Source organism: Cervus elaphus, chromosome 25 (assembly GCF_910594005.1).
Source record: "Cervus elaphus chromosome 25, mCerEla1.1, whole genome shotgun sequence".
NCBI classification, from domain to species: domain Eukaryota; kingdom Metazoa; phylum Chordata; class Mammalia; order Artiodactyla; family Cervidae; genus Cervus; species Cervus elaphus.
The window spans coordinates 13,576,679-13,600,906 of record NC_057839.1 but is presented as its reverse complement, the minus strand read 5'-3'; the positions used below and the strand labels follow the sequence as shown (position 1 = coordinate 13,600,906).

General features: G+C 43.8%; 1 protein-coding gene and 2 non-coding genes across 7 annotated transcripts in view; 1 reads left to right on the top strand and 2 right to left on the bottom strand.

Moving 5' to 3' along the window:
* The window catches only part of OCLN (occludin), a 49,024-nt gene that overhangs the window by 12,467 nt on the left and 12,329 nt on the right, over nucleotides 1–24,228 (top strand). For all 5 annotated transcript variants that reach the window (XM_043887269.1, XM_043887265.1, XM_043887267.1 and 2 more), the window contains exons 3-5: nucleotides 72–750; nucleotides 4,276–4,437; nucleotides 22,963–23,108. In XM_043887269.1, coding sequence (XP_043743204.1) covers nucleotides 72–750; nucleotides 4,276–4,437; nucleotides 22,963–23,108 — 987 coding nt within the window. The remainder of the gene's footprint in view (nucleotides 1–71; nucleotides 751–4,275; nucleotides 4,438–22,962; nucleotides 23,109–24,228) is intronic.
* LOC122684012 lies at nucleotides 8,880–8,986 on the bottom strand. The gene has a single exon (XR_006337909.1). It is a non-coding gene; the product is annotated as a U6 spliceosomal RNA (small nuclear RNA).
* Nucleotides 18,468–18,574, bottom strand: LOC122683975. Its single transcript, XR_006337885.1, has one exon. It is a non-coding gene; the product is annotated as a U6 spliceosomal RNA (small nuclear RNA).

Sequence of the window (24,228 nt, the reverse complement as noted above, 5' to 3'; positions counted from 1 at the left end):
GTACTTTTATATGTTCTTTCTGCTTACCACTAAAAAGTGCTAACTTAAAATTGTTTTTGTGTCCTTTTCAGCAAACCTAATCACTACACACCAAGCAATGACATATATAGTGGAGAGATGCATGTTCGACCAATGCTGTCTCAGCCAGCATATTCTTTCTACCCGGAAGATGAAATTCTCCACTTCTACAAATGGACCTCTCCTCCCGGAGTAATTCGGATCCTGTCTATGCTTGTTATTGTGATGTGCATTGCCATTTTTGCCTGTGTTGCCTCCACTCTTGCCTGGGACAGAGGCTACGGAACCTTAATGGGAGGTAGTGTTAACTACCCTTATGGAGGAAGTGCCTTTGGTAGCTACGGAAGTGCCTATGGCTATGGTTACGGCTACGGTTATGGCTATGGAACAGGCTATACAGATCCAAGAGCGGCAAAGGGATTCCTGCTGGCCATGGCTGCCTTTTGTTTCATTGCCGCGTTGGTCATATTTGTTACCAGCGTTATAAGGTCAGGCATATCTAGAACAAGAAGGTATTACTTGACTGTGATAATAGTGAATGCCATCCTGGGCATCATGATGTTTATTGCCACAATTGTCTACATAATGGGAGTCAATCCAACTGCCCAGGCCTCTGGGTCTCTCTACAGTTCACAGATATATGCCCTCTGCAACCAGTTTTATACACCTGCAGCTACTGGACTCTATGTGGATCAGTATTTATATCACTACTGTGTGGTGGACCCCCAGGAGGTAGGAGTAGTTTTGTTTTTTTCTTCCCCTCTTTCCTTGGGTCAGAGGTTCTCATCTTGGGATGCTTAATAGATTCACTTGGGAATGTTTTAAAAAAAACAGTGATGCCATGGCCCCACTGCTATTTAAAGCAGAATCTGAGAGAAGGGCTGTGTGTCCTTATTAAGGTATAGTTAGGATACCATCTGGTTCTTCCACTTAAAGTACAGTTCATTTGTTTTTAGTGTATTCACAGACTTGTGTGACTGTCACCACAATTCACCTTAGAACATTTTCACTACCCTAGAAAGAGACCCCATCCTCATCAGCAGGCACTCCTCATTTCCCTAACTGTCCCCAGATCAAGAAACCACTAATCCTCTTCTAGAGATTTGCCTTTTCTGGATATTTCGTATAAGCAGAATCATCCAGTAGTGTTTTCTTTTTTTTTTTATCACTGGCTTCTTTCACTCAGCAATAATGTTTTAAGGTTCATCCATATTATAGTATATACTAGTGCTTCATTCCTTTTTATTGCTGAATGCTATTCCATTGTGTGCATATACCACATTTTCTTTGTTGTTGGCTAATAGACATTTGGCTGTATTTCAGCTGCTCTGAATAATGCTCTGAACTTTCATGTGAAACCTGTTTTAATGTGACCTGAGTTTAGTATATACTTAGGGGCAGAATTGATGGGTCTTCTGGAGACTCTTCATTTAAACTTTTGAGAAACTATCACATTCTTCTCCAAAGAGGTTGCATGATTACACATTTATCAGAAATGTATGAAAAAAAAAGAAATGTATGAAGATTCCAGTTTCTCCACAACCTCAGCAGCATTGTTTTTCTGTTTGATTTTAACCATGCTAACCCTCCCAGCATCAGGGTCTTTTCCAATGAGTTAGTTCTTTGGGCACCTAATGCGAAGAACTAACTCATTGGAAGAGACCCTGATGCTGAGAAAGATTGAAGGCAGGAGGAGAAGGGGCCAACAGAGGATGAGATGGTTGGATGGCATCACCGACTTGATGAACATGAGTTTGAGCTGGGAGTTGGTGATGGACAGGGAAGCCTGGCGTGCTGCAGCCCATGGGGTCATAAAGAGACACGACTGAGCAACTGAACTGAACTGATGCTAATGAGTGTGAAGTGTTACTGGTTTTGATTTGCATTTCTTTGATAGCTAATGATATTCTCTCAGGCTTATTGGCCATTAGCATATCTTCTTTGGAGAAATGGTAATTCAGAATCTTTGTCCATTTTTTAGTGGGGCTGTTTGGATTTTTGTTATTGAGTTGTGAGAAATTTTATTTGGTTACAAATAAATATAATTTTTTCTTTCCATTTTACATCTAGATGATGCTCTTTGCACAAAAGTTTTTAATTTTGATGAGATCTGATTTTTCTTTGTTGCTTGTGCTTTTGGTGTCGTCTAAAAACACTTTGCCTAATTCAAGGTCACAAAGATTTCCTGTGCTGTTTTCTTCTAAGAGTTTTATAATTTGAGTTAACGTCACATCGTAAGGAAGGGGTCCAGCATTTCTTGCATGTGAATATCCAGTTGTCTTAGTATTATTTATTGAAATAACTCTCCATTGAGTTATTTTCATGCCTTTGTCAAAAATGAATTGACCGTAAATGTGATGATTTATTTGTAGACTCTCAACTTGTTTCCATTAACCTGTGTTTCTGTTCAGTACCACACTCCTTGATTGCTACAGCTTTGTCATCAATTTTGAAACTGGGGAGTGGTGGTCCTTCAAATTTGTTCTTATTTTTCATGATTTTGTGGCTTAGAGTCTAGGTCTGGTGCATTTTCATATGTGTTTAGGATCACCCTGCCAATTTCTGCAAAAAAAGCCAGCTAGGATTTTGAAAGATTGCTTTGAATTTCTAGATCAACGCAATTCTTCAGAATCCTAGCTGGGAGAAGAATTGTCATCTTTATAATGTCTTCTGCTTCGTGAACATAGGGTGTCTTTCCATTTACTTGGGTCTTCTTTAATTTCTTTTAAAACTGTTTGCCAATTTTCGTTGTGTCAGTCAGTATTTCAAAAAGCTGTTAGGTGATTCAAAGGTCCAGGTGCGGTTGCGAAGCCTGCCTTCCATAACCGTGCGTCATTCTAATTAAAGTGTTTCTAAGTTACTAATCTTTTTTTCTTTGTTTTCTCCTTACACTGACCCAGGAGTTTTCGTTCTTTTACCTGAATGAGTCACTTCTGGGGGTTAGACCTTCTCCAATAGCTACCATTATTTTGAAGACTGAAATGTAGGTTTCAGAGTATTTGTTGTCGACATTTGGTAAACAGGGCTGAGGGTTGGTACTCCTGTCTTACCATCCTGTCATCCTTCTTAGTCCTCTGACTACCTGAAACCTCTATTCTTTGAAAAAGGTTATGACTGTTAGACCAGCTACAAAGAGAGCTTCCTCTTAGCAGACATTCAGGCCAGAGTTCTGGTACCTGTTCAACTCCCAGGTGCCCCCAGGCCAGTATGCCATGTAACATGCCTGTCAGGGGTAGGGGTTCCTTGTCACAGGCCCTTCTAGTACGTACACAAAAGACACCTAAAACAGAGGAAACTAACAGACTAAATGAATTGCCCGCCCATTTTCTTTCATTTATAGCTTGGTTAGATTATGTCTGCATAATTTATGGTAAGGCAGATTGTTTTTGGACTGAAATTTACATTCAACTGTAAAAAGTTGAGCCAAGCATGTGTTATGAACAAGACTGTATATAAGCATGATTGGATATTTGAAACAACTTCTGTGAATAACATTTTTCAAAACCCTTTAGAAGGATACCAGGGATTGAGTTAATTTATTGGCTGTTATCCTCTATTTATGAAAATATGGCCCCTAGTTCTCAGACTTTAGAACTAGTTTTCTATAATTCTAAAACAGGGATGCATATTCCGAGGACTGACTCACGATGGAGGTGTGTGTATGTCTGTGTGTGTATGTGTGTCTCTGTGTGTTTTGGTAGCCTTTAACCCATGTGGCTTGGGCTACATTTTGCAGTCTTACAGTGTAACTGTTTGTATCAATTTTAGAGCAGTTAAGCTAGTTAGTGGGGCCTTAGGTATTTGTAGAGTGTGGATTGGAATAAAGTAAACAATTAAAATTGATGCTTTTGAACTGTGGTGTTGGAGAAGACTCTTGAGAGTCCCTTGAATTGCAAGGAGATCCAACCAGTCCATCCTAAAGGAGATAAGTCCTGGGTGTTCATTGGAAGAACTGATGCTGAGGCTGAAACTCCAGTACTTTGGCCACCTCATGCGAAGAGTTGACTCATTGGAAAAGACCCTGATGCTGGGAGGGATTGGGGGCAGGAGGAGAAGTGGACAACAGAGGATGAGATGGCTGGATGGCATCACTGACTCGATGGGCATGAGTTTGAGTAAACTCCGAGAGCTGGTGATGGACAGGGAGGCCTGTCCATGCGATTCATGGGGTCGCAAAGAGTCGGACACGACTGAGCGACTGAACTGAACTGAAACAATTAAAAACTAAATATCTGCATATCTTTCATTTCTTTTTAGGCCATTGCCATTGTACTGGGGTTCATGGTTATTGTGGCTTTTGCTCTAACAATTTTCTTTGCTGTGAAAACTCGAAGAAAGATGAACCGGTATGACAAGTCAAATATTTTGTGGGACAAGGAACGTATTTATGATGAGCAGCCTCCCAATGTTGAAGAGTGGGTAAGTGTTTTATGAACGTCAGTATACATCCAGTTTGGCTTTGTTTTTTTTTTTTTTCTGTAAACACCCCAGAACTGTCTTTAAATTTGATCTGATGTGCTTTGTGAAACTTTATTCTTAGAGTTATTGTCTTTGTATATCGCAAAAGTTGAGGCCTCAGGTTTTACTTTGAACATTAATAAAGTGGGGTGAGTGGACATGGATTTACTCCGAGGTAAAAAGCCAAATTTGTGTTTCTAAGAAGTGGATCTAGGACCTGAGCAGAAATGTCTTTTAAAGGAATCATGAGGGACACAAAACGTAAGTGGCTTTGAAGAACAAAAACAACTCCTCTCCCCTCCCCTTTTATTTTCCTGCTATAGTGCTTGAGGGAAGCACTATCTTGGGTCAAGATCCACAAGGGTGTTTTTAGGGTGGTGGCAGGTGGGAGATCTTTAAACCTTTTACATGGAGAACAGCCTGGTGAGTCACAAGCACTAACATAGATATATGAAATACTTTAGTGAAGGCAGAGATTAGGGCAGGTTCTTTTTTTTTTTTTTTTTTTGCATATACTGTTAATGCTACCAGTAGGTGGCTTCCTAAATGATGTGAAAGTGTAGAAAGTCCCTCTTACCAAAAATACCTCCCAAATGCAAGTTACTGATGAGATAAACTGGGACCTGGAGCCCTTTGCTGCAGTGCTGCAATGCTTGCACCTGGACACACCTCTCCTGGAGTGAATTATCTGGGACTAAAAATAACTGCATGCATGCACAGTTGGGGCAGATTCTGGACAAAGGATACAAAGAGACCAAAAAACCCAACTGCTATTTTTGAAGAGCCTGGAGCAAAAGCAGAGGGTCGGGAGCAAAGGCAGGGTATTGCACAGGCCCTTGCACACAGCACCACCTAAGCGGTGGGCAAACCACCTCGGCAACGCCTCTGACCCGACCCTGGGATTCACGCTACCCTGACTCCATCTGAAGACTAAGCCCACCACCAGAGAATCCGGCAAGCAGAGGAACCAGTTGTTTGTTCTTGCTCCCCCTGCTGTAGCAGGGGCCCCAGGAAAGCCTTGCTGAATTTCTTGTCTGGCCTGTGATCACTTTTTTTTGTTTTTTAAGTTAAGGAGGCCAAGACTCCTGGTCGGTAACACTGATAGCTAACTAACCTGTTTTTAGGTATGTTCCAAGCTTTGCTTCTTGGAAATGCTGTGTTATGATGTTCTTGAGAGAGCAGCCTCAGAAACTGCCTTCCTCGGTTTCTTTGAGCAGACTGGTTTCTTGCCATGAAGGTTAGTTGAGACTCCTGGATTCTGGTTCCAGGATAGGTTGGTTTTGGCCAGTGGGAGCAGAGCGGAGCGGGTTGAGGGTGCGTCCTGCTCTTCAGCTCGGGGTGGAGATACTGATCATCTGGAAGGCTCCTAGCTCTTGCATGCTGTGACCTCATATTTGAAGAAATTTAGGAATGTAGATGAAATTTTCCTAGTGGAAGTACCAAGACCAAGCAGACAAAGCAGTCAGGAAAACCAGAAGGTATGGTATGTGGGTGCCTGTGTTCCTGACCTCTCCTGGAAGCCTGCTGCTTGTTTTTCTCATTTTTCCCCCCATGACATGTGAGGGTGTTGGGGATTGTTTTCTTTTGAACTTTAGCTCCAGGCAGAGCCACCTGTAGAGGGAATAGGGCAGTCTGTTGTGAACTGTGCAGTCGAGGTTTCGCTGAGAGTTTCTGGGTGTGTCAGTTTTCACTGGCTGCTGGATTTGTTTACTTAAGGTTTCGAGAGCCTAAAACGTGACTCAGGAGAGACCAGGGCCAGAGATACTACAGTCCCAGGGAACTTTGACTTCTCATCTGACTTTACTATCGTGAAAGTTTAATCAGTTCTAGGTGCTTTTGACATTTTGACAGAAGATAGCCATAGCAACTTAGGGAGGTGGTGGTGATGATGAAGTGAAGGGACTTTTAATTTTTAAAAAGGCATTATTTTTATAATGCTTCCTCACTGAATCTCTAGAAATTTGATAGCTAGCCTATAGATTGTTTCACGTGAACTTCATAGTTTGTCTATAGTAATAAATGTTTCGTCATATGAAAGTAGATAATCATCTATTGAATAGCAGACATGAGACTTTGAACACACTAATGTTTCATGCAAAACTTAATCACTTAAATTCCTCATTTCCTTTTCCCTTGTTTTCCCAGCTGAAGTGCCTAAGAAAGGGTATTTGAAATAAGCTGTTAGTTTAAGCTACAGATATTGTGTTTTTCCTTCCATTTTTCTCTCTCCCCTCACCTGCTCAGGTGTGCTTTGCTGAACTCAATCCCTCGTTTTCATTTTTGCCTGAGTTTACTTCCACAACCAGATGCAGACTGTTACTCTCTTTTCTCCACTCTTATGCAATAATTCTGCTCCAGTGGGTTTCGCTCCGATAACATAGTTGCCCAAGTGAAAATGTTTGATGCTGCATCTAAAGTACTTGAGAGTGGGGTGGATTCGCATTTTTTCTTTTTGACTATTAAAAATTAATGTCATAAAAATAACCTCCACTTGAAATAATGGAAGAGAATCTAGAATTAATTACTTGTACTAAGTGAGAATTAAAATTTGAATTCTAATTATGGATAAGTAAGACATATATAAGGGCTTCTCAGGTGGTGCAGTGGTAAAGAATCCACCTACCAATGCAGGAGTTGTAAGAGACATGAGTTCGATCCCTGGGTCAGGAAGATCCCCTGGAGAAGGAAATGGCAACCCATTCCAGTATTCTTGCCTGGGAAATCCCATGGACCAAGGAGCCTGGCAGGCTGTCGTCCATTGGATCACAAAGAGTTGGACACGGTTGATCACAGCACAGCATATATATAATCCTAATAATGGGTTGTTTGGGGTAGGGGTGGGCTTTGCTGGTGGCTCAGATGGTAAAGCGTCTGCCTACAATGAGGAAGACCCGGGTTCAATCCCTGGGTCGGGCAGATCTCCTGGTGAAGGAAATGGGAACCCACTCTAGTACTCGGGCCTGGAAAATCCCAGGGGCGGAGGAGCCTGTTAGGCTACAGTCCATGGGGTCGTAAAGAGTCGGACACGACTGAGCGACTTCACTGATGGATATCTCACTAAACTTACTGAAGGAATAGTCACCTACTGAATATTTGTTTACTCCTTCTCTACACATTGGGGTATGTCTAGACATCCATTGTTAAATCTTACTGCCTTTCTTAGATTTTTAAAATCTTTAGGTTAAGAGAGCAAAGCCTCAGCTCAACAAGCTGAGCCTTCAGAGTTTTTTTAAGCAGGTTTCAACCCATTTGTATTATCTGTGAGAAAACCTTCAACTTTCTAATTTACTGTCTCTCAGTCTCCACCACAGTAGTTTTTCTGCCTTCGTAACAATCTCAGGGTTGTTTTTTTTTCCCCTCCCCTTTCTAGATATCTTGTACTTTGTGAAAATAAACAGGCCGTGTTTGCACACTGGATGTTTTGTAGTCAGTTAAGTTTGTACCAACATTGTTGTATTTTTAAATGCTTAAAGTCTCTGTTAAACTTCTAAATCTTAATTTTTTTCTATTATGTCCTCAAACCCGATTGTTACTTTTTCTGAATTAAAAAGTATATATATGATTATTTATCTGACTGGTAACTGAATAATTTTTCAGATACTGTGAAGTATGAAGAAAATTCTGCCATCCAGAGTTATCTTTTTGGTGTATTTTCTTTAATCCTTTTCCTCTCCTATTGCTTATTCTAATTCAGAAGTATGATTATAGTCCTTATCAGTGTCAAATTCTACCTTTTTTAACTTGCTGTTAGAGGCTTTTTTACCACATCATTAAATATTCCTCAAAAATTTTTTTAAGTTTTTTTTTTTTTTTATGTAGACCATGTTTAAAGTCTTTATTGATTTTGTTACAGTATTGCTTCTGTTTTGATTTTTTGGCCCCGAGGCATGTGGATCTTAGCTCCCTGACTAGGGTTCGAACCCCACCCCTTGCCTTGGAAGGTGAAGTCTTTAACTGATGCCAGGGAAGTACCCTCCTCAAAAACAGTTTTGATACTGTTAAAAACATTTACTGGAGTGTAACATGTGTATCCACATACACACAGAATAAAGGACATTAAGTACACTAAACTTCATTGTGTGGCTTGGTGAAGCTGAACACATATAAGCCCGATTGTAAGCAGCACCTAAGTCAAGACACAGCCCATTCCAGTGTCCAGGGTCTCCTTGTGCCCCTTAGTCAGTGTCCCCTGGGGTGATGACTCCTCTTATTTCTCTCGTATCAGTTAGATTCGCCTATTCCTAAACTTCACATAAATGGAATTATCTACTGTGTGCTTTTGTGTCCACTCAACATCATGCTGTGAGATTCATTTATGTTGTTGCATTGGTTGGTGTGATACTTTTTATTTTTGTGTGTTTTGGCAAGATAAAAGCTTTCTTTCTTTTTTTTTTTTTTTCTTAAAAAATATGGAACGCTTCACGAATTTGCGTGTCATCCTTGCGCAGGGGCCATGCTAATCTTCTCTTTATCGTTCCAATTTTAGTATATGTGCTGCCGAAGCGAGCACAAGATAAAAGCTTTCTAATGACTCCTTTTTTTAAAAAAAAATCCATGGCCAGAATTATAATTTTTCAAAAAAAAAAAAACAAAAAGAGAAAACCACGAGACAGGGCAGTCTCCCTCCCATCCTTGCGTTTCCGTTTGTTTCCGGGGGTCTTTCCCACCCTCTCCCACACTCCTGGGTGCGCTTCTTAGTTTCCTATAATTCCTTTCAGTGCTTTGTTTCCTGAAAATAAAATCAAAGAAAAATACCCTCCCTGCTTTTTTATGCAGAAGTTAACGCCCTGATCACACCATTCTCTCTGCAGCTCACCCTTTTGCTCTATAGTGTGTCTTTCTAAAAAAAATAAAGTATTTATTCAGCTGTGCTGGGTCTTCGTTGAGCCATGTGGACTCTCTGGGTGTGGTGTGTGGGCTTAGTTGCCCTGCAGCATGTGGGACCTTAGTTCTCTGTCCAGGGATCAAGCCCGAGTCCCCTGTATTGCACGACAGATTCTTAACCACTGGACCACCAGGGAGTTCCCAACAGGGTCTTGTTTTGTGAAGTCATTTTATTCTCTGTTGCTGCTCTTGGCCTTCCTCTGCTTGCAGCAGACAGGCTCAGTAGCTGTGGCAGGTGGGCCTTGTTGCCACATAGCGTGTGGGATCCTCCCGGATCAGGGATCAGACCCTTGTGCCCTGCGTTGGCTGGCGGATTCTTTTTTTTTTTTTTTTGCTTGATACCAGCTGAAGCAGCCTTTTTATTACTTTTATGTACAGTACAGAAAACTCAATAGTGTACACTCAGCCCAGCTTGGTGGCCAGTTCTTTGGCCTTAGCCTTTTCCAGCTTGGCGATGCGAGCCACTGACTTCGGCCCCAGGACATTGCCTCCCCAGTGACGACGGATCTCATCGTATCTGTCGTTGTAATTGGTTCTGATGGCTTCCACCAGCTTAGCCAGAGCACTCTTGTCCTCCGAGTTGACTTGTGTGAAGGCCACGGTGGTGCATGTCTTCCTGTGGACCAGGCGCCCCAGCCGGGCCTTGCCCTTGATGATGCAGTAGGGAACCCCCATCTTGCGGCACAGGGCAGGCAGGAAGACCACGAGCTGGAAGACAGCGTTAGCTCTAGAGTTATCTGGAGCAAAAGCAGTAACTTAAAAAGGCTAATGTGATAGCAATTGCTCAGGGTTAAAAGGCTGGCGGATTCTTAACCCCTGGACCATTAGGAAAGTCCTACAGTGCGTCTCGGTGATCCTTCCTCACCACTTGATTCCATGGTTTCTGTAATCATTCTCATTGGTGGGTGCGTTTGTTGTTTGATGTTACAGACAATGCTAGGATTTAAAAAGAAAAGAAAACTTGGTATGCCTTGTAAACCTGTTTGTCCATGTATATACTTCTGTAGGCTGACTTTCCTATAGTATTACTGAGCTAAGGGGTATATATATATACACACACACACACGTCTGTAACTTTGATAGATAGTGAGAAATTGCCCTTCAAAGGAGATGTACCAATTTATACAGCCATCAGCAATGTGTGAAATTCTGGTCCTACACACCTTTTCTAGTAACATGCCACTGGAGAGATGTATTTGACCAATCTGTATTGTTGTGTATTAAGTTTTTTCCAATTTTTGACCAGCATAATTATGTAATAATAAAGTCATTTTGTTACAGTAAGTATGTGTAATGTTTTTTGAAAATGGAGAAAATTGATGTTGAGGGTAACTCTGCTATTATATAAACAGAAAGCATTTTTTTAAAATTAGTTTTTAATTGGAGGACGATTGTTCTATAGTATTGTGCTGGCTTCTGCCTCGCGTCAACATGAATCAGCCATAGGCGCACACACACACCTCCTCCCTCCGGAACCTCCCTCCCACTTCCCCCCAATCCCAGCCGTCTAGCTCGTCACAGAGCAGTGTGTGTCTGTGGGCTCCGTGAGTCATGCAGCAGATTCCCATGGGCCATCCGTATGTTTCAGTGTCCCTTTCTCCATCCATCCCACCTTCTCCTTCCCCCACTATGTGCCTGGGCTCACATAATGTGACAAAACCAGGGTTGGAGCCCCAGTTGAGCATTTCCATGCCAAAGTGCTTTTAGGGAAAGCTTTAATGATTATATATCCTCTCTCTTTAATTGGACTCGAGTGCACAGAAATTGATTTTTCCCCATTCTTTGTTCGTGACCTTGTTGTCTTTGGTCCATTCATAACCTTCTTGTTGTATTGTTGATTTGGTTCATCACGAACACCCATCATCCTGCCATACATCCTACATTACTAGGTCTGGGTTACATTAGCCCATGTTTTTCACTCTCCCACCCACCTGCTTCTGCCTGCTCCCAGAGGTGACGTGTCCCGGAGTGCCTCCCCCGCTTTCATTAGAAAAGCGCACGATGTGTTCCTTTCCGCTTCTGCTGTCTTGCTCGCATGGCTGAAGTGGTTCTCGTTGCTAGGAATGGAACTCGTGGTTCCACTGTGATCAGAGTAGACACGCTCAGATGCTCCCACACTGAGCAGACTTCCTCGCCGGTGCCCTAAGCATACTTAGCAGCTCTGCCGAGGACACCTTTTGCTTAGTGTCGGATGAACAGCCTGTGGGGCTGGTAGTCTTCCCCTTCCCTCCACTGTTGCTGTGTGTGCTGGCTTCTCTACTTAGAAGCAGTGTATCAGGGAGGTAGAATACCAGGGTGTGAATTCCAGCTTCCCTGCTTTCACTGTGACTCTTAAGATCAGTTCTGTTCTTTTTAACCTATGTGTACATCAGGGAAGCCTCGTTTGGAGAGGATTCCTGGTAGAGGGACAATGGTGGGCCCTAATGCTCTGGGTTTGAGTCCTGATTCCAGCACTCGTTGGTAAACAGATTAACCCTTCTCATCCTCAGTTTTCTTATCTATGAAACTGGCTGTATTATTTGGTCTGCCTCTCAAGACAAATGTGAGATGCCTCTGGGAAAATGAAGACGACCAGTAAAACATGTCTGTCTGCCTTACAGGGAGAGTGAAAGGAAAACAGCTGATTGTGCAGAAAAGAATTTTGCCTGAGTTGCATGAGTACCAGTTATAGTTGACAAAAATGGAGCTTAAATTAGGAGAGGTAAAAAGGAATTTATCTGCAACATTTCAGATCGTGATTTATGAAACCTAGAAAGAGTTGAAACAACTTAGCCACAGAGGCAAGGATGTGGCTGTGTATCAGGAACAGCTAGAGTCAGGACTTCACGGCCACTGGGATCTGCTTTCTCATCTGGACTCCCCCCTGTCTGGTGGGCTTCATTACTCGAGCAGGAAGCAGCTCCTTAGGACTCGTGAGTTTTTCACATCTGTGCTTCACCTAAGATTGACAGGGAGAGGGGGTGTTGATGGATGAGTAGGCCTGGGTCAGGTGGCCGTTCTCACATGAAGCACTGTGCCCGGGACAGGGCCCTTCGCGCATGTGTGGAATGGGGAGATGGTTTCTACGGAAACCAGTCTGTAGATGATACTTACTACCTGAATATTTGCTACATGGATTTTTTTTTTTTAATATTTACTAATTTTATTTTTGTTTATCTGTTTGATACGCTGGGTCTTAGCTGCAGCATGTGGGATCTTTAGTGGGGCATGGGAACTCTTAGTTGTAGCATGTGGGATCTAGTTCTCTGACCAGGGATGGAACCCAGGCCCCCTGCATTGGGAGCTCGGAGTCTTAGCCACTAGCCCACCAGGAAAGCCCCTGCACTACATGGATTAATTGTAATTGCCCTTTTATTTCTAATGTCTGTGTCATCTGACCAGGTTTAAATGCAAAGTGCGACTTGAATAGCTTCAGATGAGTTTCTGAGAAGCTTGGAATGTGCCTGCTTCACCCCAGTGCCCCTTAGAACTCTGCTGGCTCCTGTCTCACCTCCCTGCCCCTCAGTATTTGTTGGCTGCTCCTGGAGGGTGTCACACTGCTCAGACCCCTTCCTGTCCCTTCCAGCTTGGTCTCACACAAGGACGGGGACTGTGGTCTGAGGAGCTGTGTCCTGACAGCACAGTGAGAATGCTGGTTCTCAGACTACTCAGCCGTGGGTGCTGGAGCTGAGGTTGGAGGGGCTGATACCCTCACACCCATAAATATGAGTGGTACATGTTAATCTTTGTGTTCAAATCTCTCTTCCCCCACCTGCATTTTCAGAAGGTCATAAATATAAATATCAGTACATACCTCTTCATTTCCTGTAGAGTAAATTCTTAGAACTTGGGATCTGGCTTTGGAAAAGCACACACCTGTAGTAAATATTAAAGAACTGATTGTTAGATGTGTGTACTTGAAATTAGTTTTAGTTGATGGTTGATACCTGCGGTATTCTGGCGAAATAGTTAGTAGAAGTTAAGCACTTAATTTTCAGGTGCTCCTGTGAATACCTTTTGGTTTGGCTTTGGTAAAGTGAAAGAAAACAGAATCTAAGAGCAGCCTGGGACCGTAGGTCATCCAGTCTGCCTCGGTGAACTTGCATGAAGGAAGCTGAAGGCCTGCGAGGTGGACACAGCAGTAGATGGAGACTTGGTGCTGACTCGACGCGTGGGGGCCAGCGGTTCAGACTCTGCTTTCTCAGCACTCCTCTCAGTTAGTGCATCAGGCTGATTGCGGAATGAGCACCACTGTCTTAGTTTTGGCAACAAAGTTTTAAAAAAAAGTCACTGTAGCTACTGCCCTGGGGATTCAGTGGCTAGGACTCTGAGCTCCCACTGGGTTCAGTCACTGGTTGGGAAACTAAGATCCCAAGCATGCTGCATGGTACAGCCAAAATTTTTTTTTAAAAAAGTCATAGTAAAAGAAAGGTAGGAACCACCATTTCCTAAATAGCCATTATAGGTGCAGCCACTCTGTACATTATTCTTATAATCCTAAGTGCAGTCTTTACAGTGTGGATACTCTTCTTACATGAGGTTTGCAGAGGGCTTCACTAATTTGTCTCAAGCCTGACATACTTACCAGCAGCATAAGTCTTACATTTGCCTTTATAACTTGTGTTTTTTGGCGTGTTTGCCTCTCAGATCTCCGAGCCTCCGTTTTCTTTGCCAGTAGAATTGGGGGAAATGGTTCAGTTAATAGCACGAACATTAAAATGAGGTACTGTGTGTGTAAAGTGCTTGTCTCTACCACAAATCAGCGTGCCAGTTTCAGGGAGTGTTTTCTGCCTGTCTCCTAAGTTGCTCATTTTCTTGTTATGCCACATGATTTATGTCAGAGGCAAGAGCAGACTGTGTTTGGAGAGAACATCCCATAAACTGTTTCTCCATTGTTACCAAGTAGTAAATGAAGGTTGTTAAACACGAGCCTATTTTTAAGTAGGAAACGCTTAGATCTAAAAGTTAACAAGTGTGATAGTTAACCTTATTTCTAGAAGTTTCCAAGGCTTTGACATTGTGATGCAGGACTGTTACAATGTTGTTCCCAGCACTTACCTGTTAAGGTAGGAGCTAGTGAGGAGGATCTGGCTGGGTGTAGAGGAGAGGCAGGGTCCTTAACACTGTTCTTTGCGGTCAGCCTTGGCTGGTTTTTGGTTTCCTTGGACTCCGATGAAGATAAGCACTTTGCCTGTTCATTTAGTAGGTTCTTCTGTGTACTTCAGGAAAATAGAAGTTCCGTCTATAGAATATGCTGATCCTGTAACAATTACAGGGCTTAGGTGAGGGCCAACATGTAATTTATTAATTCCCAATCAATTTTAGATAGAGGAATAATTGTGTTAGTACTTGCACTGATGGCATGGAATAAAGGAGCTTGGATAAGAATACCCAAAATATTCATGGTTGGTTGCGGTTGTTTAACTGTTGTTCTTCCTCTTACTTGAAAGGTTGCTATCAGATAAGAACAGATGTTTTTCTGAAAGGTGTAGGCAGGCTCTGCATCTCATCTCCTTCCACCCAGGTGGAGCAGGTGACTAGAATGGGGCAGTGGCAGTAGTCAGAGTTAGACAGTTGAAGAAACTCGAATAGCTTTTTTATTTTCAACCAGTAAGTCCAAGCATTCTTTAATGAGAAAGCAGTTCTGTGGACCGCCGACAATTGGTGTATTGGGCTGTCCCCTGGCAAAGGTTTTGCTGTTATCTGTAGCGTCGGGTGGGGTGAAATGGAACGAGAGTGCAAGTGTCCTATCTCGGGACTGACCTTCAGAACCCAGCGGCGGGGTCGACAGAGGCCCTGTCTGTCCAGGGCATCCTGGGGAGCTGGCGTAGACAGCTGTGATGGAAGGTGAGCAGTGCTGGAGCTGCTGAGTGTCTTTGGGGCTCTGAAAGCAGGGATTCCTGGATTTCCAGCATTCAATCATTGAGTCAATTATAAGTATGGGTATAATGGTCTAAACAGGGCAGTTGTCTGTGACATAGGGGAACCCCCCCGCCCCCCCGCCGTCAGTGGTTCTCAGACCTCCCCCCACCCACCCATTTCTCATGCAGCAGATCTGTAATGGGGCCTGAAAACTTGCATCTCTGCCTTCCTAGGTGACGTTGATGCCGCTGGTCTGGGGACCACACTGTGAGAATACTCCACACTGTTCCATGGAGCCAGGCTGCAGCCCCAATCCTGCGAGCCCAGAGGGTTTTGAGTTAAGGGCAAACTTAGAAAATGCTAAGGTTGTAGGGAGTGCTGTGGTAAGCTGAAGGGGATTTGGAAGGCCAGGTGGTGACTCGCATCGGCTCAGAGAACTGAGGTGTGCCGTGCCTGTGACACAGCTGCTGGGGAGGCCGGCACAAGACGCACGGGTGTGAAAATGCAGTCTGCTCCACGGTTTCCCTTTCTAGAGCCAGGGGCCTCGAAGGGGATCACTCACTGAGTGTAAGCTTCTCCACCTCACCCCCTGCAAAGCTCTAGCAATTCACTGACTGTTTAAGAGCTTCAGAATTCCCCTTTGCTGGGGTATGTCACCTCTGGGCAGCCTGCGTTTGGATGGGGAGCGTTGTGTTTGCTAAATCCCCTGGGCCAACTGATCAACGTAAATCAATCAGACTCTCAAGCCTGGTCCATGATCTCTTCCTTTGTGGGATTAGTGTATTTGGGAGCGTTTGCCTTCAAGCCACTGAGTGTGGCGAAAAGTCTGAGGAAACTTTGCGGAGGCAGAGGCAGAGGCTTCCCAGAGGCTCTTGTTGGGGGAGCATCTGTGAAGGTAAAATATCGGAGAACAGGAAAAACGAGTTGGACCACTTCATGTTTTGAAAACTTGTAGTGCCAGGGCACATGGCCGGGAAGGTGGACCTCACATTGTAAACCTGGAGTACAAAACCTTAGGTTGTAAAACTGGAGCTGAAGGCGCGCCTCCCGCTGACATCGGGTCTATTTCTCCACCTTAATTACCAAGCAGGAAAAGCCCCCCAGTGTCCATTTTTGAGGGTGGTGTTCCTACACTGACTAAACGAAGGTAAGATGACTGGTGCACACATTCATAGTAATTCTGTGTCCAAAGCTGCTCTCAGAGCCAGAGTCTGGCAGGCAGATAAGACTCTTCAAAATGAATTCCCATCGTATCTCATTCGGTTGTGGTGAGGAGGTAAGGCTGTGAGGATGGTTCCTGTTCTTCTAGGGAATAGTCCGTGCCCAGATGAGATGGGTACCTCATGCCATATTTAAATTACTGAGGTATCATTTGTTATGCCAGAAATAGCTGAGCTTGGGAGGCGGGCGGACCGGGTTTACATCCCCCTTCTGCCGTGTCATCTTCTGCGTGACCTAGAGGAAGTTAACTGAACCTTAGAGACTGAATTTCCCCATCTGAGTGTGAAGATAATTGTATCTCACTGGGCAGTGGTGAGGAGCAAATGCAGTCAGGTTTTGCCTGGCCTGTGAACTGTCCTCTCCTTCTTAGAGGTGGATGACTTCTATCAGATGGCCGCACCAGTGGGGTGCAGGTCCAGTCTGACTCTCCTCCTGTGTTGTGTGAGCAGCTTGCAATGTAGATGGAACGAAGAGCAAAATGGGGCATGGCTTTTGCTGGTCCTTTCTGCTTGTACTAATTCTAGATGATTTGTGTGGAGAGAAAGGTTTTCTCCCAACTTTCTTTTAGAGGAGAGAATTGATCTAAAACACTCTTGACCTTTTTTTTTTTCCCTTGACCGTTTGAATTAATTCCATCCCTGACTTCAAGGTGGGGAGGCTTGCTTGTGCACCAGTAATGTTGATCTGCCCGCTTTGGCGGCTCCATCCTCATCCCGGGGAGGAAGGCTCAGTGCTGACAGTTGCTGGGAGGAGAGCTGCGCTCAGCTGCCCTGTTTGTGGCCCCCCTTGGCACCCCACAGGGATCTGGGATGTCTTCATTAACTCTCCAAGGCCTGTTAGATGTTACGTGTTACAAAGATTTTTTTTTTTTTTTCACAAGTGGCACAGACCACTTCTAATGAGTATAATTAAATTCTGAACAAAATGTTGTCCTCGATATAACTGCCTCCTGTGAAGGTCTTCTGAAACTATTTTACTTGAATTTATTTCATTTTGACATTTTAGAAATGTCTTTCTTGATTGGAGTCTGACTCGTAGTAAAACTTGCTGTCATTTTAAGTTAATAACTCTTATTCCTAAACGTGGTCGGTGAGAGCATTTGTCCTTTTGGAATTTAGCCTCTATAAGTCTGCCTGTTTGGGACTCTGGTTGGGGATGTTTTTCCTCCTCAGCCTCAGCCTATCTGAGTGTCTTCTGCTGTCTTGTCTTTCCCTTTTATGTGAAAAAAAGTCTGTCTGTGGGGTAAGGATGCTGCTTGGACCAGGAGCTCTCCAGGCAGACCCTAGTGAAGAGCGGCTGGTTGGGCGCCGCCTGTGCATTTCTGGGCCGGCATCATCGCCCTTTCCCCTCGCCACCCCGCCTTCCCAGAGAGCCTGGGGGTGGGTCACCCTCAGGCCCAAGGCTCCTCTTAGCCTCACAGCAGCAAATTCCGGTGTTTGCTTGACTCTCAAACTTTTCTTTCCCCTCAGTGCTTAGTAGAAGACAAATCTTGCAGAATTTTGTTTTTCACCCTGCCTTCTTTTGCCCCTAGTTTCTTAGCGCTGCTCTGAAGTTCCTTGAGGAAGACTTCACCATTTGCTGTTTAGAATTAAGCCAAATTTTTCTCAGGTTCTAAATCTTTATAAAAACTTACTGTAGTTATGAAAATGATACGGTTGTTTGTTTAAAGAACTTTAGCTACCTCTTATGGGCATTGTGGGCTGGCTTGGGATCCTATCAATAATAACAGTGAGTCTTGGAAATCCCTGTTCTCACCATAGGAAACACAGGTTGAGGACTCATGTAATGACTGATGCTGGTGGCTTCCCCTCCTCCTCCTCCCACTGTCCTTTGAAAGCAGCAGGTTTATACTCACTTCGCGTTGGTACTGTGAGAAAAAGTCATATTTTAGCTTCTTTGGGGAAACGTGAAGCATAAAAAGGAAAGAAGAAATGACCTTACTCCTTGTTTTACAAACACATTTTGCCTCTGCCTCTAGACACTTAACTCCTTTCAAGGACAAGGTACTTCTTATTCATCTTTAAGTCTGGCTGGGCATTTTTGTCAGAAATACTTATCACATCACATGTTTGCATGTCATCCTTGCCCGGGGACCATGCTGATAATCTCTGTATTGTTCTAATTTTAGTGTAAGTAAGTAAGTGTTAGTCACTCAATCTTGTCTCTTTTCGACCCTGTGGACTGTGGCCCACCAGACCCTACTGTCCATGGGATTCTCCAGGCAAGAATACTGGGGTGGGTCACCATTCCCTTTTCCAGGGGACCTTCCTGACCCAGGGATCAAATCTGGGTCTCTTGCATTGCAGCTCCCAGAGTATTGCTCCACCAAAGCGAGCACAGCCTTGAAATTTTTTGTGCATGTGTATGAAAAAGGTTGAAGTAACAAAAGACTTGTGCTGGAGGGTAAAGTCAGTGGTCAGGCTCTGCAGTTCTGCTGACTCTGCTGCTGCTGCTACTAAGTCGCTTCAGTCATGTCTGACTCTGTGCGACCCCATAGACGGCAGCCCACCAGGCTCCCCCGTCCCTGGGATTCTCCAGGCAAGAACACTGGAGTGGGTTGCCATTACCATCTCCAATGCGTGAAAGTGAAGTCGCTCAGTTGCGCCTGACTCTTAGCGACCCCATGGGCTGCAGCCTACCAGGCCCCTCCGTCCATGGGATTTTCCAGGCAAGAGTACTGGAGTGGGCTGCCATTGCCTTCTCCGTCTGCTGACTCTAGTAGGAGATAAAAGAACTCAGCCCAGAACAGCTCATCTGATAAGGCAGTAGAGCAGAGGTAACCTTTATGCAGCAGACTCCAGGCTTGGGCTTGTTGCCAGGTCCTGGGCTGGGCTTTGGAGACCCAAAGAGGAAGGCGGGCAGACAGCTGTCCAGGGAGAGGCAGTGGATTGAAGCTGAGGCTTTCAAGTATTTAAATCCCACTTTTCCATTTACTGGGTGTAGGTCCTTGGGGAAGTTGTCGTGGCACCCTGAGCCCTTGCTTCCTCCTTCAGGGAGTACTTAGTATTGTTACCTGAAAACTGGGTTCACCTCTTGGTGGGTGCTGAGCTAATAAACACAACCAAGCCATCGATCGGGAGAAGGAAGAATTTACTATTACTTGCAGCGAGTAAGCAGAACACTGGGGATCTTTCCCGAAGCAGCATTTTTGCTGAACAGCGAAATTGAGGAAGTTTTAAGAAGTTTTAAGCGAAGGGTATCTCTGCATTTGCAAAGGGGCTTGAGCAGAGGAGAATTCAGTATGGAATATGGGGCAGAGGTTGACAGAGTCCACGCTTTAGTTGGTTGAAGTCAGGAGTGTCGACATCATTCCATCCTCCACCTGGCTGGGAGCCTTAGTTCATGCGAACCTCAAAGATATGTGCGTATCTTTTGAGGAGGAACTAGGGCAAACTCAGAGATACGTTGTGTATCCCTTGAGGAGGAACTAGAACCCTGCTTTATCACTGCACTGTTGTTTGAGTGTCTTTTTTCTGTTCCTGCATGCCTTGGTTCCCTCAAGATGGTTAATTACTGAGATCTGAGCGAGGGTGAGCATTGTGGCCACGCTTAGATCTCAAAATGGCCTCTCATGTCAGGAAAACCAGTCCTGGTTCTTTTCCTCCAGGGATCCCCTCACTTACTTGCTTGCAGATAGAGTGTTAGATAAAGATGACTTTACAGGTAGAGGGACCCCCTCACTTTACCTGTATAGGTGTACCTACTGAATGACCCCTCAGTTCAGTATGTGGCATGCTGTAAGCAAGCAGAGACGATGGTGGCTTAAAGAACGGTCCACTGCCTGTTGAAACTAGACACGTGTGAGCAGTGGCACCCTGTGCGTAAACAATTCTGTCTTCATTACACACGTGCTCTGGTGGGAGGGGTGTGCACAGGTGCTGGCGGGATGGGAGGACAGGGAGGCGCCTCTCCCCGCGGGGGGCATGTGGGGAAGGCCCCCGGGAGGTGGTGGCGTGACTGCTACTTGTTAGTGAGTCAGGACTTGAAGTCCAATGTGAGGATTAGCTGGCAAAGAAAGGAGGAAGGACGTTCCCTCCTGGGCAGTAAGAAGTCTCTGCAGAGACACCCAGACACCTCTTTGGGGGGGTTTTGGTTTCTGGTTTGCCATGATCGGTAGGAAATCCATGAGCTCTGCACCCTCTGCTAAATTTGTAGAGAGGAAAGAAACCTGGAGAAGAGTTAAATGGGTTTTTGAGAAAAGGAGGTCTTTTTATTTATTTTTTATTTTTGTTTTTCCATCTTCTTTTAAACTTTATTGAGATTATCATTCAGATAGCATACAACTCACCTATTTAAAGTCTACAATTCAGTGGTTTTCAGTAGTCACAGAGATACACAGCCATCACTACAGTCAATTTTAGAACAGTTTTATCACCCACAGAAGAAGCCCCAACCCCTTAAATTGGTTCTTGTATTTCAAGGTTGTTTTGGCTATTCTGAGTCCCTTTAATTTCTGTGTAAATTTTAAGATCAACATGTCAATTTCTGCAAAGAAGCCAGCTGAAATTGTAAGGATTGCCTGAATCTGTGGATCAGTCTGGAGAATGTTGTCATTCTAATAGTGAACCTTTCAATCCATGAATTTAAGATGTCTTTCTGAAGGAAGTCTTTTTAAACCTCATATGCCTTTGGCTTGGCCGGGCCTCTGCCTGTGAAGCTTGGTGATGCTGTCAAGTCCTAAAGAATTCAGTGGGCGCCAGGAATGGTTCCCACCCGACCCCCTGTGGTGGGATCTGAGCACACTCCCTGGTAATCCACCCACTGGTTTCCCAGTTGCTGCCAAACTCCACTTTAAGAAGGAAATGATTCCATTCCTCTCTGACTCATGGGAATACTAAACAATCAAGAATAAATACCTCTATGTACTTCAAGGGGTGGATAAATAAATATCTTGTGACAGGTGATACAGCAGAGATAGGAAAGAAGCAGGTCAGGTTTTAATGCTGTGCTTTATGGACAGCAAGATGTAAAGTGTGTGTGGGTGGCAGGGAACTATACTATGTTGATGCTGAATCTCATTGCAAAGACTTACATAGCAAAATAACCCATTAAAAGTCTGTTGTCCCCTTCAAATACTTGTAAAAATTCTTTGTTCAGTTCCAACAGCTTTGATTCCAGAAACCAGCATCTCCTGAGTTTTTATTGTGGTCACAAAGGCACCGTGCTTGTGATCCCTTGTCATCTCATTTAATTGTCAGAACAACTTTCTGAAGCAGGTAGCTTCCCCATGTGTTGCAGATGAAGTGATTGAGGCTGTCTAGAACTTGTAGTCAGCAAATCTGGAGTGAACCGAGGTATTATAATTGGATGCCGCTGTTCTCATCACCAAGCTAAAAGAGTCCCACCAGCCCTATTTTTGAAAAATTGACCTTTTTCATGGAAATAATTTTTTGAGTTATGCCCCCCTCCCGCCTTAGTTTTATTCCCTTACTTTGAAACAACTCTGACTTGTCTGGGCTTAGCAGTTATTTTTTAGAGCAGAGTAATTAATAAGTGAAGATTTTTAGGTGAAATTTAAAGTCTTAGATCTACTGCATGAAATCTAATAGACAATGTTAAAACTCTAATTGGCTATGATTATTATATATGGATTTTCTCCCAAAGGTTCTCTGGGAAACCTTTCATGTTAACAAGGCATGATCTCCAGTGTGTATTAGTTCTTAGGACAGATTCACTCACGCGTCAGCAGGGAATAGGAAGGAAGGTAGAGAAGGCAGTGATGCTCTGGCTATACTGTAGAGGCTGTGAGTGATAGAGCCATTGAAAATGTAGAAGGAGAATAAACAGATCTTTTATGAATAAATCAGAAACCAGTTTGGGCTTCTTTTTTTACATTTTAATTTGTTTTTGTTTGTGCTGGGTCTTTGTTGCTTTACGAGCTTTTCTTTCATTGTGGAGACCGGGGGCTGCTTGCTAGTTCTCTCTTGCTGTGAAGCGTGGGCTCGGTGGTGGTGTCACACCCGGGCTTCTTCCTCTGGAGCATGTGGGATCTTCTCAGATCAGGGACCAAACCCAGGTCTCCTGCATTGGCAGGCCTGAGCCACCAGGAAAGCTCCTGGACTTCTTAAGTGGTTTTAAGATGCCATCTTTAGGGTGAATGGATTAAGAAGGACCAATATTCTTTGCCCTGGATTAGCGGTTTTCCAAGAGTGGTGCTCAGACAGCAGCATCAGCATTACTTAGAACTTGTTAGAAATGAAAATTCTCACTGTAACTCTAGGGCCAGATAAAATGAGATTAGTCTTCCTAAGATGGGGTGGATAATTATTCCGCCTAATCACATCAGGATGAGAATCAGATAATTAGGATTCTTTTTCTTCTTTGTAATTGATTCTGGATGTGTTAAACTAACAATAGCACCATTTCTGTGCTGATTTGACTATTAACACTATATAATAACAAGGTCATCAAATAGGTTAATAGTATTTAATGAGCCAATAAACATTAGATAATTTTATATATGATATTTTTCTTCCATTTCTTTCCCCCTTTAAGTTACAGGCTAAGTAATAACTGAGTCTCTTGGAACTGTTTCTTTAGGTTAAAAACGTTTCTGCAGGTGCACAAGACATGCCTCCTCCCCTCTCAGACTATGTGGAGAGAGTGGACAGCCCGGTGGCCTACTCCTCCAATGGGAAAGTGAACGAGAAGCGACCATATCCAGAGTCTTCCTATAAATCAACCCCGTAAGTAATGTCTTCCTTCTTTTGCTAGAATGAGTCTGAAAAAATGAGGTTTGCATGTATTTATAGAATCAGTTGCTATTTTGTGCCGTTCAGCTTGAAGAAAACAAAAACATCCAACAGTTTTCACAAAGGCTGAAGACTGATCTCTGCCTTACAGGTGCAGAAAATTCTTTCTTATTTCTGATTTTGCAGTTTAGATAAGGGTGGAAGGGTGTTGTGGATTGATAGCAGAGCTAAATGTGGTTCTCAGTCTCTCTTCTTGTCTGTAATTATTATATCTCTTTAACAGAAGGAAGAGATTACTCATTGGTCAGCACTATCCACATACATTTTTATTAAATTAGAACGCTTCATTTGCATTCCAGAATTCTGAGACTTCTTTGCTCTGCTGTGGTGATGGTGGTTTAGCTGCTAATTTGTGTCCAACTCTTGCAACCCTATGGGCTGTAGCCCACCAGGCTCCTCTGTCCATGGGATTCCCCAGGCAAGAATTCTGAAGTGGTCTGCCATTTCCTTCTCCAGGAGATTCTCCTGACTCAGGGGTGAATCCGGGTTTCCTGCATTGCAAGCAGATTCTTTACTGTGTCACCAGGGAAGCCCCTTTGATGTGCTAGATCCTTCATCTTGCTGGAGGACGTGAAGCTGATAAAGCCCCTAGATTTTGTTTTACATGTTAAAACAAAGAAAGCCTCACAGTGAGTTTCTGGCCTAGAGGGGCTGCCTTTCAGGTTATTGAAATAGTATCCCTGTTGTGGTTCTAGGTTACCCTGAAGCCGAATTCTAATTTACTTTAGTGATAAGAGAGAGACATTGAGGATGTTGTTAAGGACTTGAATGTACTTTTTGCCTAGGGATGCTAAACTAGTGTTCCTGTATATAATTCTAGAACCCCAAGTTCCTTCATAGACCAAAAAAATTAAACCTTCCCTTTAGCTAATTGGGTGCTTCTCCATTAAAGGTTTATCTGCTAGTGTTCAGAGTTTTATCTCCAGCCCCCAGTTAGTGGGCCAGGTTTGTTGAGATCCACTCTGAGTGTACGATAGTTTGGGTGCCTGGAACCCAATGGGATGACACTAGCAGCTGAGTTAAGTCTGGAATCAGTTTGAGGAGGCTTTACTAT